The 15,244-nt window shown below is 38.7% G+C and overlaps 1 protein-coding gene across 1 annotated transcript; it reads right to left on the bottom strand.

Moving 5' to 3' along the window:
• Window positions 1–7,108: 7,108 nt before the first annotated feature.
• LOC131253704 (protein LURP-one-related 8-like) lies at window positions 7,109–9,367 on the bottom strand. The gene is made up of 2 exons (XM_058254827.1): window positions 9,036–9,367; window positions 7,109–7,935 (listed from the first exon to the last, which is right to left on the bottom strand). The coding sequence occupies exons 1-2, from the start codon at window positions 9,270–9,272 to the stop codon at window positions 7,564–7,566; spliced, it is 609 nt and encodes a 202-aa protein (XP_058110810.1). The 5' UTR covers window positions 9,273–9,367; the 3' UTR covers window positions 7,109–7,563.
• Window positions 9,368–15,244: the final 5,877 nt, after the last annotated feature.

The following is a 15,244-nucleotide window of genomic DNA, read 5'->3' on the forward strand; positions in this document are numbered from 1 at the left end:
TTTTTTTATATTTTTTGTTTGATGGGCTGGGCTTGAATGGGCCTGGAATTGGGCCTGAGTGTGTGCAGTTGCGGCCCGTTGATTAGGTGGGCCACCACTCATGTTGGCCACAAAAGCCATTAGCTCTAAAAGCTTTACCAACGGCCTACGTTTGACGCTCAAAATGGTTAGGTGTTACTACTTGCTAGACCAGCATGATTTTTTCTATTGGGCCAGTGTACATATATTGTGGGGCCCACCATTGTCATTTGTTGGACCCTTTTTCTATGGATATCGGTGGTTCGAAAATTAGGTCACCATACTCATCAGGTTGGCATAAAGAGACAGACGGTTGAAAAGGGTCCAACAACGGCCTACTTTTAATGATCAAAATGGTTAGGGTTTCTTAGGCTGGCCTGATTTTTGTAGGGCCCACCATGTGATGGTGAATGCGTGTCGTGGTTAACCATAACTCTCACCTCTTCATTCTTCTCAAATCAGTTCATTTTGCTTATGTCACCACTCACAACTAGATCATGTGTCCCCTGTTGGGGCACACAACAGGGTACACATGCTGAGATGGTCCGATGGGTGGCACCGCCCATGTAAGGCTCACCACAACACGATTCTGACCATCATAATATTTAGACGAATTCAGAAAATTGAAAATAAGCTTATCAATGGCTCACATTCACCTCCAAATATCAAAGGTAAGGATCATTACTAAATTGTGATTAGGTCGCCATATCTAGATGTGTACACAAGTCGAGCTTGGCACAACTTGACTAGGTCTTCGAGCCTGACTGGTCAGCGCAGCTTGGTTCGGTCAGCAGCTCGGCCAGTTCGAGCTGAGTTCACCTGTACAGTATTTTCACAAACGCATGAACTGTACCTTCAAATTCTCACTGTATGTAAAACACTATTAATGGTTTTACAGATATTTCATCAAATACCTTATACGCAACATCAAAATCAAGAAAAAAGATTATTTGTTTGATGAAACATACCTTTCTTATCACTAGCCAACACTTAGTTATTTCATCAAACATTTGGTGAGCAACATCAATATCAAAGAAACCGAGTCACCGAACTGGTTCGATCCGAGTTTGATTTGAGTTAGGTTCCATCTGAGTCAAGTTGAGCTCGGGCAAGCTCAAACTCGGTTCGAAATTTTTGAGCTAACCGAGCTAACTCGGTTCGTGTACAGCCCCAGCCATATCTTAGTAATATTGAGAAAGTCAACATTTCAATGATCGGACCATCTCAATATATGGCCCATAATGGGGCCACACAGTATCTTATGACATTTTTGAGAAATAATTTAAGTGGGTCAGGCATATGGAAGTCTTTTCATATATATAATTACATTTATACCTCATCTATTTGGATTGTCCATCAACTCAGCTGATTCTTCTTCAACTAACTTTCAAAATAATCTTAAACACCTGTGATCGAACCCATCTTCTATGAACGATCTTGTCCATCCACTTTCGAATGCCATTGACTGGCTGTTTGGTTCGTCCGATTAGCATTTTTTTTTTTTTTAAAGGCAGCTTATAAAGAGTGGACCAAACCGAATGAGCGGCCCCAATGGTAATCCTGATAAAGATGAATCCAGATGTAACAAAGTGCATGCATGGGAAGTCTCCATACACTTGACTGGCTATCATTTCTCAATACCACTTGCTTTTGTTTAGTCTAGTAATTACAATTCAATACATTAAATGATCTATCATTAGCGGAAAACACCCACTAAAGTTCAAAGATCAAGTGGCACAAGAGATTAGGTTAAGAATCTAGAAGCTTGTTTCTCTACAATGGTTGTAGATTAGAATTTCGTGAAACTAGCAAAGTATAGGGCTCATTCTGGTGTGTTGATAGCATCAGGCCCATCTAGTACATCCGCCCTATCATGAAAATGGGACACCCTAATGCTCAGGTCGATCCGTTCATTAAGTTGGCCACACTATAGAAAGAAAACAATGGACAACCACCCAATAAACTCTAAATTCAGGCGGTTACTCACCTAATGGTTGGATCTGTTTGATTATTGGGGTGCCCCATTTCATGGACCAGCCACCTGATGGATGGGATGGATGACATGCACACACAGCTGTGGGCCACACATCCAACTAGTAGCGTGAAATTCCCTTTTTTTTTTTTGGGGTTAGCTTGTTAGTACACACCCATGTCAGTACACACACTCCATGTTAGCCACCCTCGCTAGGGATTGATACCAAGACCTCAAGTGTTGAAAGGAGGTATCTCCACTCAGTCTGCCAGTAGCATGAAATTCCCCTGAACAACGGTTACAGTGTCTAGTCAAGGGTGCAACTCTGGGAGGTTGGCAACTCAACCCAACTTGGAGCCGAATCGAACCCGAATTCTAACCCAAGGTGCCCATCGAACCAGAATTCTAGTGCCCAATCTAAACCAATAAACTGAACTATACGATCAATATTCTCAACCCAAACCCATCCCAATTTCAATTTATGTGAAAACCAACCCAATACGACTCAAATTTGGGTTGGGTTAATATTGGGTTAACCCAGTTGCAGCCCTAATATCTGATGTCTATAATTAAATCGAGTAAAAAAAAAAAAAAACTTACCCATTTATTAAATTGTCATGTTTTAGTAGTCCATCTCCTCTCTACGTATGGCTAATTTTCCATTTTATAGAATTCATGTCATTGGATGGATTCTTCTTCCATTGGATATGAATTCACCATATGGGATGGAAGCTTCGATGGCCATGATGTGGTTTGAAGCTGTAGCTGCATTGACATGATGTTGTTTTTACTCCTTGTTCATTTGGCGACATTGCTTTCATATTAAGTCATGCTTTGATATTAAGAACATTGGATACCATATGATTTAGACTATTATGATATAATAGACCTTTTATTAGATTTGTTTGAAATGGTGTGCAGCGTGGAATGGTCCACTGTCTCGTGGTGTGGACCACACACACACACATACTAATCATCTAGAGATTTCAAAATGAAAAGAGTACTTGATGGGCCTCATTTCTTTTTTTCACTAGAATAGTCTACTCTTAACATGCACAGGCAAAATGTAAGATCCTTAGAATATCTGCTCTATTCATTAATTGCGGTAGCTCATGTTAGGATGGAGGCAAAAAATGAGGTATATCTTGTTGGATTATGGTACTAAAAATAGTACACAGAACTCGAAAACAAAAATAAAATAAAAATTAAAAATTTTAAAAAAGTAAAGACAACTGGTAGATTTTGATTCGAGGTGTGACTAAGTCACTCGGCTTCAATTTAAATTTGCCCTCCTTGGATCACGTCACAAATGCAACAGGAATTACGGACAATTGGCCTTTCGGATACAACGAATATAACTCAGTCCCAATGGTGCATTCAACGTACATGGGCTTGAACTAGCATACAAAATGTATATTGAAGTGAGCTAACTCCGCGTCGAACTCAGTTGCAGAAAACCCAGAGACTTGTTTGAAGAAATAGAGAGAGAGAGAGAGAGAGAGAGAGAGAGAGAGAGAGAGAGAGAATTTTAAATTGATAAACTGAATTAGAGTAAATATATTTATAAACTTCGATTAGGTGCTTAAAGAACTATTTCAAATGAGTTAGACCCGTTAGGTTTAAATTTAACTAGTGCAGCCATCCCAAGAGATACATCTTTGGTTTGAAATTTCATACAAAAACAAATTAAAGTGTGAGTATATATTCTTGTGGCGAATTGTCAAGTCAAGTGTACTCTAAGTCTAGGCTAAAGGTATAACCCTTATACGACCAAATTCGTGTGTATGCAAAAGTCTCCTCTTATAAATATGAAAATTTCTTTGCTTATTTTCAACATGGGACAATAAAAGTCACTAAAAAACAAAACACATTTTTCAAAATAAACGAAACAAGGAAAACTTTGGAAACACTATTTTTATTTTTAAAAAAAACGTTTTAATGCAACATATATATCTAAACTCGAGCAGTCCAAAGCATTGTAAACATTTGAGATGAGATGGGATGCCTACCATTGAACACTGCTCCAACACCTCTCGCTCTCTCTAGCTCTCTCTTCATGTGCATCGCACAAGCCATACTCCTAGTGCACTATATGTTCTATTTTGAATGAACTTGATAGCTTAAGACTTGCCCAGACACAACCTCCAATTGAGTCTTTTAGCGAGCTTGACTCATCATGTAAACATTATTTAAACCATTGGCATGACACGTGCGACTCATATTGAGTGAGGAAGTAATAGAGAGAGAACAGGGAGAGTGATTTAAACGGAAATGTCGGTACTACATGTAAATGCATGCTACACTAAGAGAAAAAGTGAAAAAAATGTTGAACGGCCCATCCTCACGATTTCCCTTATGGTGGCTTATTTAATTCTCTAGCCTGACATTCTAATAACATGATAATATTGTATGGAGTGGATGCCACACAATCACTAGGGTGGGCGCAATGGATTAATTAGAAGCTTTATAAGGAAGCAAATGCAATCTATATCATCCCTTGTGTGATAGAATCTCAATCATTTCCCAACATTTTATGATGAATCTATGCACTTTTAACCAATGTTGTGAAGACTAATTGCAAAAGCTATTAGAATTTTATGTAGACATGGAATTGTTATCAACAATACCCCAATGACAAACACAGCTCATTATAGACCTTGGGTTGTATAATACTAAAAAGGTTTACAATTGAAATCAAGAGTAAAATAGCAAATTAGGTGTATCAATCAGTCTACATGGGTTAAATAGAAGAGGCAATTCGGCGGGTCCCATCGCTACAAGATTTGGCTAGGCTCGGCAGTGCTAAGGTGGGGTCCTATAAGAAAAGAGAGAATAAAATGGTTGGTCATTGTTTTAAGCCCTGGTCGAGTATGACACAACTCAACCGAGTCGACTCGAACTCAATAGTGACCCCCACTTGGGTGGGTCTGGACTAGGTAAGTCCCTATGTAGTCTTTTAACCATGAGATAGGCCTCATATGGGGGCATGATCCTAGCTGACCCTCAGGTGGGCCACAGTTTAAAAAATAAGTGGACAGCCAATAAAAAATTGACCAAGTTTTTCTTATCTGCCATTTGTTTCTAAATCCATGAACCACCTTTCGATTAGGCCAGGCGGGTTTTTGGGCCAACACATTTATAAGCTCGCAGGACTTGTGTGAAACATGGATTGCAACTGAGCTGAGTCACAACTCGACTAAGGAGCCTCTATGGAGCTGCATTCCAGTCTATTCTCATATGCACTTTGCATCCAAACATGCCCTAAAAGCTTAGTGATATAACCTATTGTACACAACTTAATACAAAATGAGATAATTAGATTTTATTAATTTAAAATGATTTTTATAACTATAAACTACACATTATTGTTTAAAATATGGTGTAGAACCCTTCTCATCTGCACACAAGCACACGTGACAATATGCCACATGTGTGTGATATCGAAGCTTTCCATAAAGTGGGACATGATATTTAGATCTTTTGATCTAAACCATAGATCTAAGACTTGTCGATTCGAAGCGACTCGTGTGGGTTCTGATTCTAATCGGGACTCAGCTGAGTCTGAAGGTGACTCGGTCCAGTTGAGCATATGTTGACTTGTGGTGCCAAATCAGATCCGACTCAACCGAGCCTGAGCCCAAATAGCAAAAAAAATCCAAGCATAAGACAACTATGGATTTTAGACTCGGACTGTTATCAAACCAGATTGGGTGTACTGAATCCGAGTCAACTCGGACGAGTCATATCAAACTCGTCCGAGTCTTATAGCCATGATTCAGAGAAGCATACATAGATAAAGAGATATTCTTGCAGTAGAAATAAAGATAAATTGCTTCGTGAAAGGATAAAGCAACGATTTCGTAATGGATTGTAATGAGATTTGCTATACCCACACGCACATGTTAGGATAGTTTCTGTACACGCCACTGCATGGGGAGCGGAGCAGGTCTCAACCTGACTGTGGGGCCCACCTTAATGCATTTGTTGTATATCCACGCCGTCCATCTGTTTTTCCAGATCATTTTAGGGAATGGTCCAAAAAAATTTAAAGGAGATCCAAATCTCAAGTGGACCACACCAAAGGGTGTTATAGCCGGGTAACACCTGATCCACAGAGACTTCTCGAATCCACGAGGAAAGAAAGTAGAAAATAAAAATAAATTCTAATAAAATCGAAATTGATTGATGAATGATTAAAATTGAGTTCACAACCCTTTAAATAAGGGTATCAAGCAATGGGAAAGAAATCATAATCAAACTACAACTCAAACTCCAGCAATTCTGACTTACTATAAATAGTAAACTTACTATTTATAAACTCTTTTGTCTACTTAGTCTTGTGAGTTACCCCAAACCATTGGGCATCTATTTAGCTTCACCAAACCGTTCTCCTAATTTTTCTAAGCTCTTTTCATGTTGGACGCAGCTCCTAAAGCCCAATGGATAAAGAGTTATAATCAAACTAAAACTTATTATTTATTGTAAAAAAAAATTAAAATAGGGAAATGACTATCGATCTAGCGGTATTTCGCAAATTCGGCTTGGGCAACCTGGAGTATTTGGGTTGGTTGGCTAAAGTAGCTCGTTCTACCCCAAAATCATATATTTTATGTCAAACAACTCAATCTGGATTGTGAGATACACTCAATTTAAGGTCCGATGGTCTGGATCACTTCTATCGTCAACCGAGCCTTTTCTCATCCATCTTAGAGAATTTTCCAAAAATTAAAGGAGATCCAAATCTCAAGTGGACCACACCAAAGGGTGTTATAGCCGGGTAACACCGGATCCGCTCCCCACTTCATGTGCCTGTATAGCATAGATGCATGAGATCGAAACCGTACATCATGTGATTTACACCATGAATATTTGTTATCATGTAAATCTGGCCACTTATCGGATGGTTAAAAAATAACCCAAAATTTTCAACCGTCCATTTCCTTCATAAATTGTGGCCAACTAGCAACCGTTAATCTGACCAGATTTATTTTATGCCAGAGCATCAGAACACTCGCCCGTCTGATGGATGGCTCAGATCTTGTGCTTGTAGTCACACACGTCTACAAGTGTCCAATAACTCACTTTAAAAAAAAAATAAAAATAAATATAGAATTAAAGAAAAGAAAAAGAGGAATTTTGTACCATAATTCCCATTTATTTAACAATACATTTTTATAAAAATAGAATATTTACACTCATGTGTATATGCTTGGTTTTTTATTTAAAAGGTAAAAAAACCAAGCCCAAAACACACAGAAATTTTTTTTTAAAAAGAGGCAATTTCATGTACCAAATTCCAAATGTAACCCCTACTAAGAATTACACTTCCATGGCACTTTATGATGCCACAGGAAGATCTTTGGGTGCGTTTGGCTGCACCAAATATCATGAAATTTCATTAGTCATGAACATTCCATGATACTTGGACCAACCAAACGCACCAAAGGCTAAACGAAGAAAAACCCAGATATGATTTTCCCATCTTCTTCTTTTTCTACGGTCGGATTGTCTTCATCAGTCCAGATGCATTGGGCCACCGATGATCATTTTAATGTACGGTTCGGATCGTCACACTACTTGCCGAACCGCCGCGTCGAACCGAACATCTGCTCCAGCAGGATCACTAGTGACATGGCAACGGCCGTATCGAATTCTGGCTGCACGATCAGACGGAAAACGTCGAGACCGAATACGGCCCCACCAACGGCCTCCTTGCGTTTGATCTCGGCCATCCGATACCTCTTGTCGTCGTAGACGGTGCAGCATCGCTGGGAGTACGAGCCCTCTACGTGGTAGATCACGTGCTTGGGGCTGGCCCCAGAGCCGAGTGTCACGTGAGCGAGTGAGCTGGATTTGAGGATATTCACGTTCTTCTTCACGGAGAACCGGGGGTTAACGGTCTCCTCACCGTCGAACACCAGCCAGTGGTCCCCAAAGCTCAGTTTCTGCATGTACAAACACAGGTCAGATTATGGGAATCCACGAACATAAGATCTGGACCGTCCATTTTGTTCAGCCCAGTATTCATGGGTTACGGACAAAAAGCCACGTTGATCACAAATATCAGGACCGTCCATTTTGTCTAGCCCACTCTTCATGGGCTATAGACCAAAAAACCACATTGATCACAAGATCTGAACCGTCCGATTTGTACAGCCCACGCTTCATGGGCTACGTACTGAAAACCCACGTTCATCAGACGATCTCAACCATCTGATCACTAGCATAAAAATGGAGGGTCCACAATCATCCATTTGGTTGTGCTCACCATAGATTTGTTGGGGGATTCTCTCCATCCCATCCATTGATTGGAAAATAGATGGATATGATCGCTGGATCGATGTGATTTTTCAAGCTGCCAGATGGAGCATGGGCTGGATCAACTGGACGGTCTAGATCGGTTAGTGTGACCGTACACGTTCCATTGTAATAGGTAATTAGCTACGCTGTAATCTGTTGAAATGACTAATATGCCCCTAGTGAAGCGGACATAAAGAACCAGTACGGGTGAAAATTTTCAGAACTTGGATGGGGTATATCCGCCATTTTAAAGGTAAATTTTAGTAAATATCGTGGAAAATGACTAATCTACCTCTCTGATCAATGCATTCAAAAAGAAAAAGCTGCAACTGATACAGGGCTACCCATGTCTTTTACCACCCTAGACCCTCAAGAAAAGGACGCGGATTCGAAAAAGAAGGTGACAAAAATATAAATTACCCCTTAACTTGTAAAAAATTACAAGTATCCCTCCATTCGAATGGAAAATGACTAATATACCCCTATTTGGGATCACCATGCAGAGAAACATTCATCAAGAATTCCCGACAAATGCAGGGGTATTTAGATCCGTAGAGAGATCAGCAAAGCAGACAAGACGGGTTAAAAGACATAAATACCCCTTCTTTTCATTAGCCAACCCAACGAATCACCGTAAAAATTCCGAGGCTATTATCTACTTGAAAGACACAAACACCCCTGCTTTCGGTCGGAAATTACGACTCAGACCCGTAAATAAAAAATCAAGAACAGCCCTTGGAATTACCTTGCGCCGGATAGTCAGTAGCGGTTTTCCGGCAGCGTCCATGAGCAAGATCTCACCCTTGTTTCCCGCCATGTAATTATCGACGCGGAAAACGAGGTTCCCCTTCGTGTCGAAGACGGCGAAACCGTTGCAGTTGAAGAGGAGCGATTTCTTCCAAACCGTCAGTGTCTCCTCCACGTGGCGGTAGGAATCCGCCTTCGGCACCACGGAAGCGGCATTTGGGTATACCTTTGTCATCGCTGTGAAGCGGGTTTCCGGTCGTCGGTAAACCGCCTTCTTTTCTTTTATTTTTCTTCCTTCTTTCTGGACAGATAGAGATGGTTGTTGGTAGGGCAATTTGCAAGTGGCTGTTGCAAGAGCGGATATTTATACCTTTTTTGCTGACGAAAATGCCCTCGGGATGATAGGGAGAGGGCCGGCGCACGTGTAGAGTGCTGAAGGGAGAGGGCATACACGGAGCTGGCGCACGTGTAGAGTTCGTCGCACGTGTGGAGTGGCTGAAATGACGTCATGGGCGGAAAGCCCATGCGCAGGTGATAGGGATGACATTATTAATTTCGGCCAAGCAATGATGTGGCAGTTCACCACCATTTACCAGCAGCGAGCAGAGCGGAGAGATCCTTGCGTACAACACACGTGTCATGGATCTGGTCCATTCATCAGGTAGAACGCTTACGAAAATGCCATGTACCAAAAATCTGGTTAGATAATGATCGAGTGGGCCCGACATATAGGTTGAAATTTTTTCTATTCCAACCACCCATTTTTTTCGTACAAGTTTTACCTGCTTGATTATTGAATAAAAATTATTTTTGTTGGATTGCATGCTCTCTATGTACCCTACTTGATGAATGGTCGAGATCTCTAATATGTACTCCAAACACGCAGTTCTCTGACACGTATGGCGGCTCCACACGGAGAGGCTGCTCACTCAATTACAATTTTTTTCGGATGGTGGTGACTCATCCACCGCGCATGTGATTGAATCAGGTCCGTCCAGATGTTTTGCTAGTTACTGGATTGGTCTTATTCAGTAGAGCACACTGATTGGGGGCATTTATCTGTTGGCTGATCGGTTTGTTTTTAGACACACAGGTGTGCTGGAATCAACACAGTCAGTCAGTTCAAACCGATCAACTTTAACTCCAAGTAGATACGTTTAATACCAACATATATGTTTAAATTCTAGAAAATTAATCACTTATACAATAACTTATAAGAGTTTATAATAATTAGGTGATATTCAAAGCGTAAAGTTTTTCTTTCGAAAATGGGTTAGTCCATGCCTTTCACAGGAAATAACTTTTAGAATACCAGCGTAACCTAAATAAAAGAAAAAAACTCACGATCAAACGGCAAAAGTAATTATAAGAACATATCCCTTAAAAGAAATGTTTGGTATTGAATAAAGAATAAATTTAACATGAATTATAATTAAATATTATAGTTAAGAATTACTACTTTGGATTATTACTACTTATGAGATAAGCTGGATAAAGAAAATTGGTAAAATAAATTTGTTTGTTTTGTTGAATTGAGTTGCTACTGAGATCTGTGGCATCCGGTTGAAAGTGTTCTTTATACATGATCACTCTCTTGTAACGTTTCTCTTTTGAAGTATTTTCTTTTGCCTGTCAACATTTTGTTTTTAATACGCTTTGCTATCTATTATATCTTAAATAATTCAACTATGGATCATAATATTCTGTCAACCATCCTATGATATATAAAAGTAAAATTACACTAACTATAATCCCATCAAAAAATGCTCCAAATCTTTAAAGATCTTTTTATCGACTTTCCATTTCTCATAAATTTTTACATATCATTTCTTTGTTGATTATCTCAAAATTGTTGGTATTAGAGTACAATACAATCATCTAAAATCATTTAATTTAAGACATTACACCATTGGGTTTTTTTTAAAAAAAATAAGATAACACTACCATTGGTTGTTTTCGACCGTCCACATTGTAAATGGATGGTTTGGATCATCCAATCTCTACGTTCCTCGACATATCCTCCATCTACTATGGGCCTGCAACTTATAAGTCTATCATACATGCGAGTGGTTGTGGTGTGCAATTTAGGTGGATCCCTACGTATGGGCCACTGTAATACATGTTCCTTACATCTAGGTCGTCTATCCATTTTAAAACATCGTTGTAAGGCATGATCCAAAAAAACTTCAAATCTTAAGTGGACCATATCATAAAAAACAGTTATGGTTGAACTCACCATTAAAAACTTTATAAAGGCTATTCAAATGTTTATTTACCATCCAACCTATTAATAAGGTCATAAGCACATGAATGAAGAGATTATACACACATATCATGTTTATTACCACTGCTTCCTATATCATGCTGCTTTATTTTTAAGATTGTGCCCTGAAATGAGTTTTCAAAACGAATGGTCAAATTGGATATAAGTCACATACAACAAGATGGCCCCACAGTACGGTATCCCACCCACCTCGGTTGAACCGGGGATCTGGCCGGTTTTTGTCTATGGCTTCTCGGTTGCATTGCCACAAAATACTGTACACGTGTCTTTAAGGACAGCCTGGAAATGATTTTTTCCTCCATGGACGAATATAGGTGGCGGCTTTATCTGAGTCCTAGACATAGATTGGACGGCAGGATTTTCTGATAGATCTTTATGTTAGGGATCATCAGATGGACGATCTTGATTCACCAAACTATAGCCACGTGTACGGATATATATTTTTTGCGATGAAACAAAACAGACTTTTCAACTCAATCTACAGGATTGCACGTCTGAAAAGGCGTGTGGATCTTTACACTTCCACACGCGGTTGTGTGTGGTATAGTTACACGTGTGTGAGATCTGAACCTTCCATCAAGTGAGCCACAGTGTTCGGATCTCATGGAATAAAAAAAAATCTTTTAAAACCTTATGTGGGCTACAAAATATGACAAAAAAGAATGGCTAGAAAAATTTCAACCGCCAGATTACTTTACAAATTGTGGGGCACTTGAAAAGAGAAATCATCTAATTTTCTAGGACGAAGATCTAATCAACGGTTTTATCGTTATGGAAAGCACAGATCTCACATATTTCTTTCATGTTTCTACGTGTTACAGCGTGTGGATGTGTGCGGCTCTACAGGCGTCTAGCCGAATCGGAGGTTTTTTAGTCTCTGATTTCTACTAAACGCCAAGTAAGAAGAACTTGTGGCTGAGGACTTTTTTCTGGTCGAAATTGTGCCACGTCTACTACAAATAGTAATTTATAATATTTATATATTTTTTTAATTCTAAGACTAGGGGAGGTATTTATCTGTTCCGCTGCAGGCGGTTTGGTGCCGCTTTATAGGTTTGTTCGGATGCATCTGCGCGTATTGTAATACGATACGTTAGGATTTTATCCCTTGGAATTGGAATTTTTTTTTGAATGATGCAAACCGTTTATATGATACAGTTCCGCTTGGATGAGAGGTTGGCCGAAGAATTTTCGTTATTGAATGTTTTAACCCTTTGATTACACAAGGGTTATGCTAACCGTCCATTTTCAAAGAAAAAAAAATTAACGGATTTTTACCGCGTCGTAACCCATATTCCTCTCAGGTGTATTTTAAGAGGAGAAATTAATGCTCTCATTTACTATTACAAGAAAATGATATTTTGTTTTTTAAATGGTTTTTACACAACAAATTTACATATTTATAATCCAACCCATGACCCCGAGTTGAAACTCATATAAATCCACACCGAAACATTACTTATTATTATTATTATTATTTTTGAGTTAGCTACACACTCTATGTTAGCCACCCGTGCTGGGATCGATACCAAGACCTCAAGTGTTGAAACGAGGTATCTCGACTTTAATATTAATATTAAATAAATTAAAATAATGTACACCATTCAAAATATTTTAATTCAAGCATAGCTCATCAACGATATGATGTTCTGATCATGTATCCACTATAGTTTAGTAATATATATTTAATGGATTGATGCTATACATATACCATGTGGGCCTCATGAGTCCTGTGTTTCGCTATTTTAAGGGATAAAAAAATCAAATGAGGTATTTTTATAATTTCATTTCTCAAAAAGCATGTCCATGAAAATTTTAATCACCAAGCATCATTTGGTAAAATTCTAAAGATCTTTGTGGTAAAAATCTATATTTTAAATGGTCAAAATAATTCAATTTAAAAGCTTTTATGTAATTTTTATTCACCATTTAAGCGAGACTAATTGAATGAACGATTTGGAAAATGGTTGAGATCCAAAGGATAGTTCCAATGCATTACATTGCGATACACTGAGGCGTACCTAAGAAAACCCCCTTTGTAAATGGCCTAGTTATTTCAGTTGGTGCAAAATTTCCTGAGAGCCTGTTTTGATGATAGGAAGTAAATAAAATAAAAGAACATTACGTGAATTACTATCAATTTCATTTTTTAATCATATTCAGAAAACAAGTGAAAATAAAGCTTTCAAAGAAGCTATTTCGTATTTCACATTCACAGGATTTAAGTGGACACTCTTAAAATCCAATGCTATGTTTGGTGTCTGGTGAAAAGTCCAACTATAAGATCTTTTTCTTTTATTTTTCCACCGTCCAAACAAGCCATGACTCATCCATGCATGCATGCACTGCCAAAGAACTGACAGTAGTATTGGTGGGTCCTATTGTTTCCTGGTATTGATTTACTAAACGAGTGGCAATGGCATGCTTGTGAGAAAGATGGTATGGTTATGACACTTTCGGTTGTGGGTGGTCGGTTTTTCTATACCAATTCATGCAAGTAGCCGTGTTAAGCTTCTGTCATCTCTCCTGAAAGTAGGGTATGTTTTAAGTGGACGACAACTTCCCAAATCAGCTGTTACAAGGAAGCCATGCAATAAAAACTATATATGGAGCGGACCGTGATGATGTCTGTCGTGGGATCCACTCCGTCCATCCTTTTTACCAGATGATGTTGTCCAATAACCAAGAGGGCCACACTGCAGGAAAAAGTAGAGCTCATCACAATGTGTTTATATGTGATCCAACTGGGTTATAGGGTGATTCCAATCAGGATGAAAGGAAAAGAGAGATATAAGCTGATTCATAACTTCCGTGGGTGACACATGGAGGTACGTGATGATGTCGATCTTTCATTAAGGGATATCTACTCTAAATCTATGGAGCTCTTTGGACTCCTCACAGTTCTTCTTTGAATCTACAAAAGATAAAAGTAAAAATAATTTCTAATAAATTTGAAATAAACTATTGATGATAAAAATAAAATTAAAATCCTTTAAATAATGAGCTCAAACCTAAGAGTTTTAAACTCCACCTCCAACTCAAACATCCTAGAGGGTGACTTACTATAAATAATAAATTTATTATTTTATACACGGCCTCTCTTCCTACTAGATATCATGGTTTTTGGCTAAAATTAGTAAGTGTCCAATTTAAACTAATCACATTTATTCTCTTAATTTTTAAAGCCTTTTTAACACAACTTTTAACATTCAAAGGATCAAAAGTTATACTCAAACTAAAACTTACTATTTATAATAAAAATTAAAATAAAAGGGACTTTTGATTGTTGATATGATAGAATCTCACAAATTTGGCATGAGCAACTGGGCATCGCGTAATTGGTTGACTAAAGTAGCTTCTGCTATCCCAAAATCATATATAATGCGTCGAAAAACTCATACCAATTTTTGAAATACGACTGTTTTAAAGTTCTAACGGTTTGGATCATATTTGTCTATGATCGGGCCTTTTCTGATCCATCTTTGCCATGAAAGTGTTTGTAACCCACGCTATAACAGTGGGCCCCAAGGAGGTTTCAATGGTAGCCATCCTACTCTCCATATTTTCTTGTGGTGTGGCTCATTGGAGTTTGTAATCAGCCTGATCTTTGGAATTATGTACTAATTAAGAGCTAATGCAACTGACGGATAGAATGGATTTCATAGGGACATCATGATGGGCTCAATGAGAAGATGTAAGCATTATTTCACCTGATGGAAGGATTAGATCTTACACACATGCTTCATGTTTGAACGTGTTCGCATGTGTGGATGTAGACGTGTGGAATTTACAAACCTCCTATTTTGATTTCGAGTTATTGTAGCCGTTGGATTTAGAGACATGTTTAAATGATTCAAATCATTTATATGATAGGCCCACGGTGATACCTGGAAAGATCTTCAAGAATGGATGGTGAGGATTGC

This window comes from Magnolia sinica, chromosome 8 (genome assembly GCF_029962835.1).
Source record: "Magnolia sinica isolate HGM2019 chromosome 8, MsV1, whole genome shotgun sequence".
Classification (NCBI taxonomy): Eukaryota; Viridiplantae; Streptophyta; class Magnoliopsida; order Magnoliales; family Magnoliaceae; genus Magnolia; species Magnolia sinica.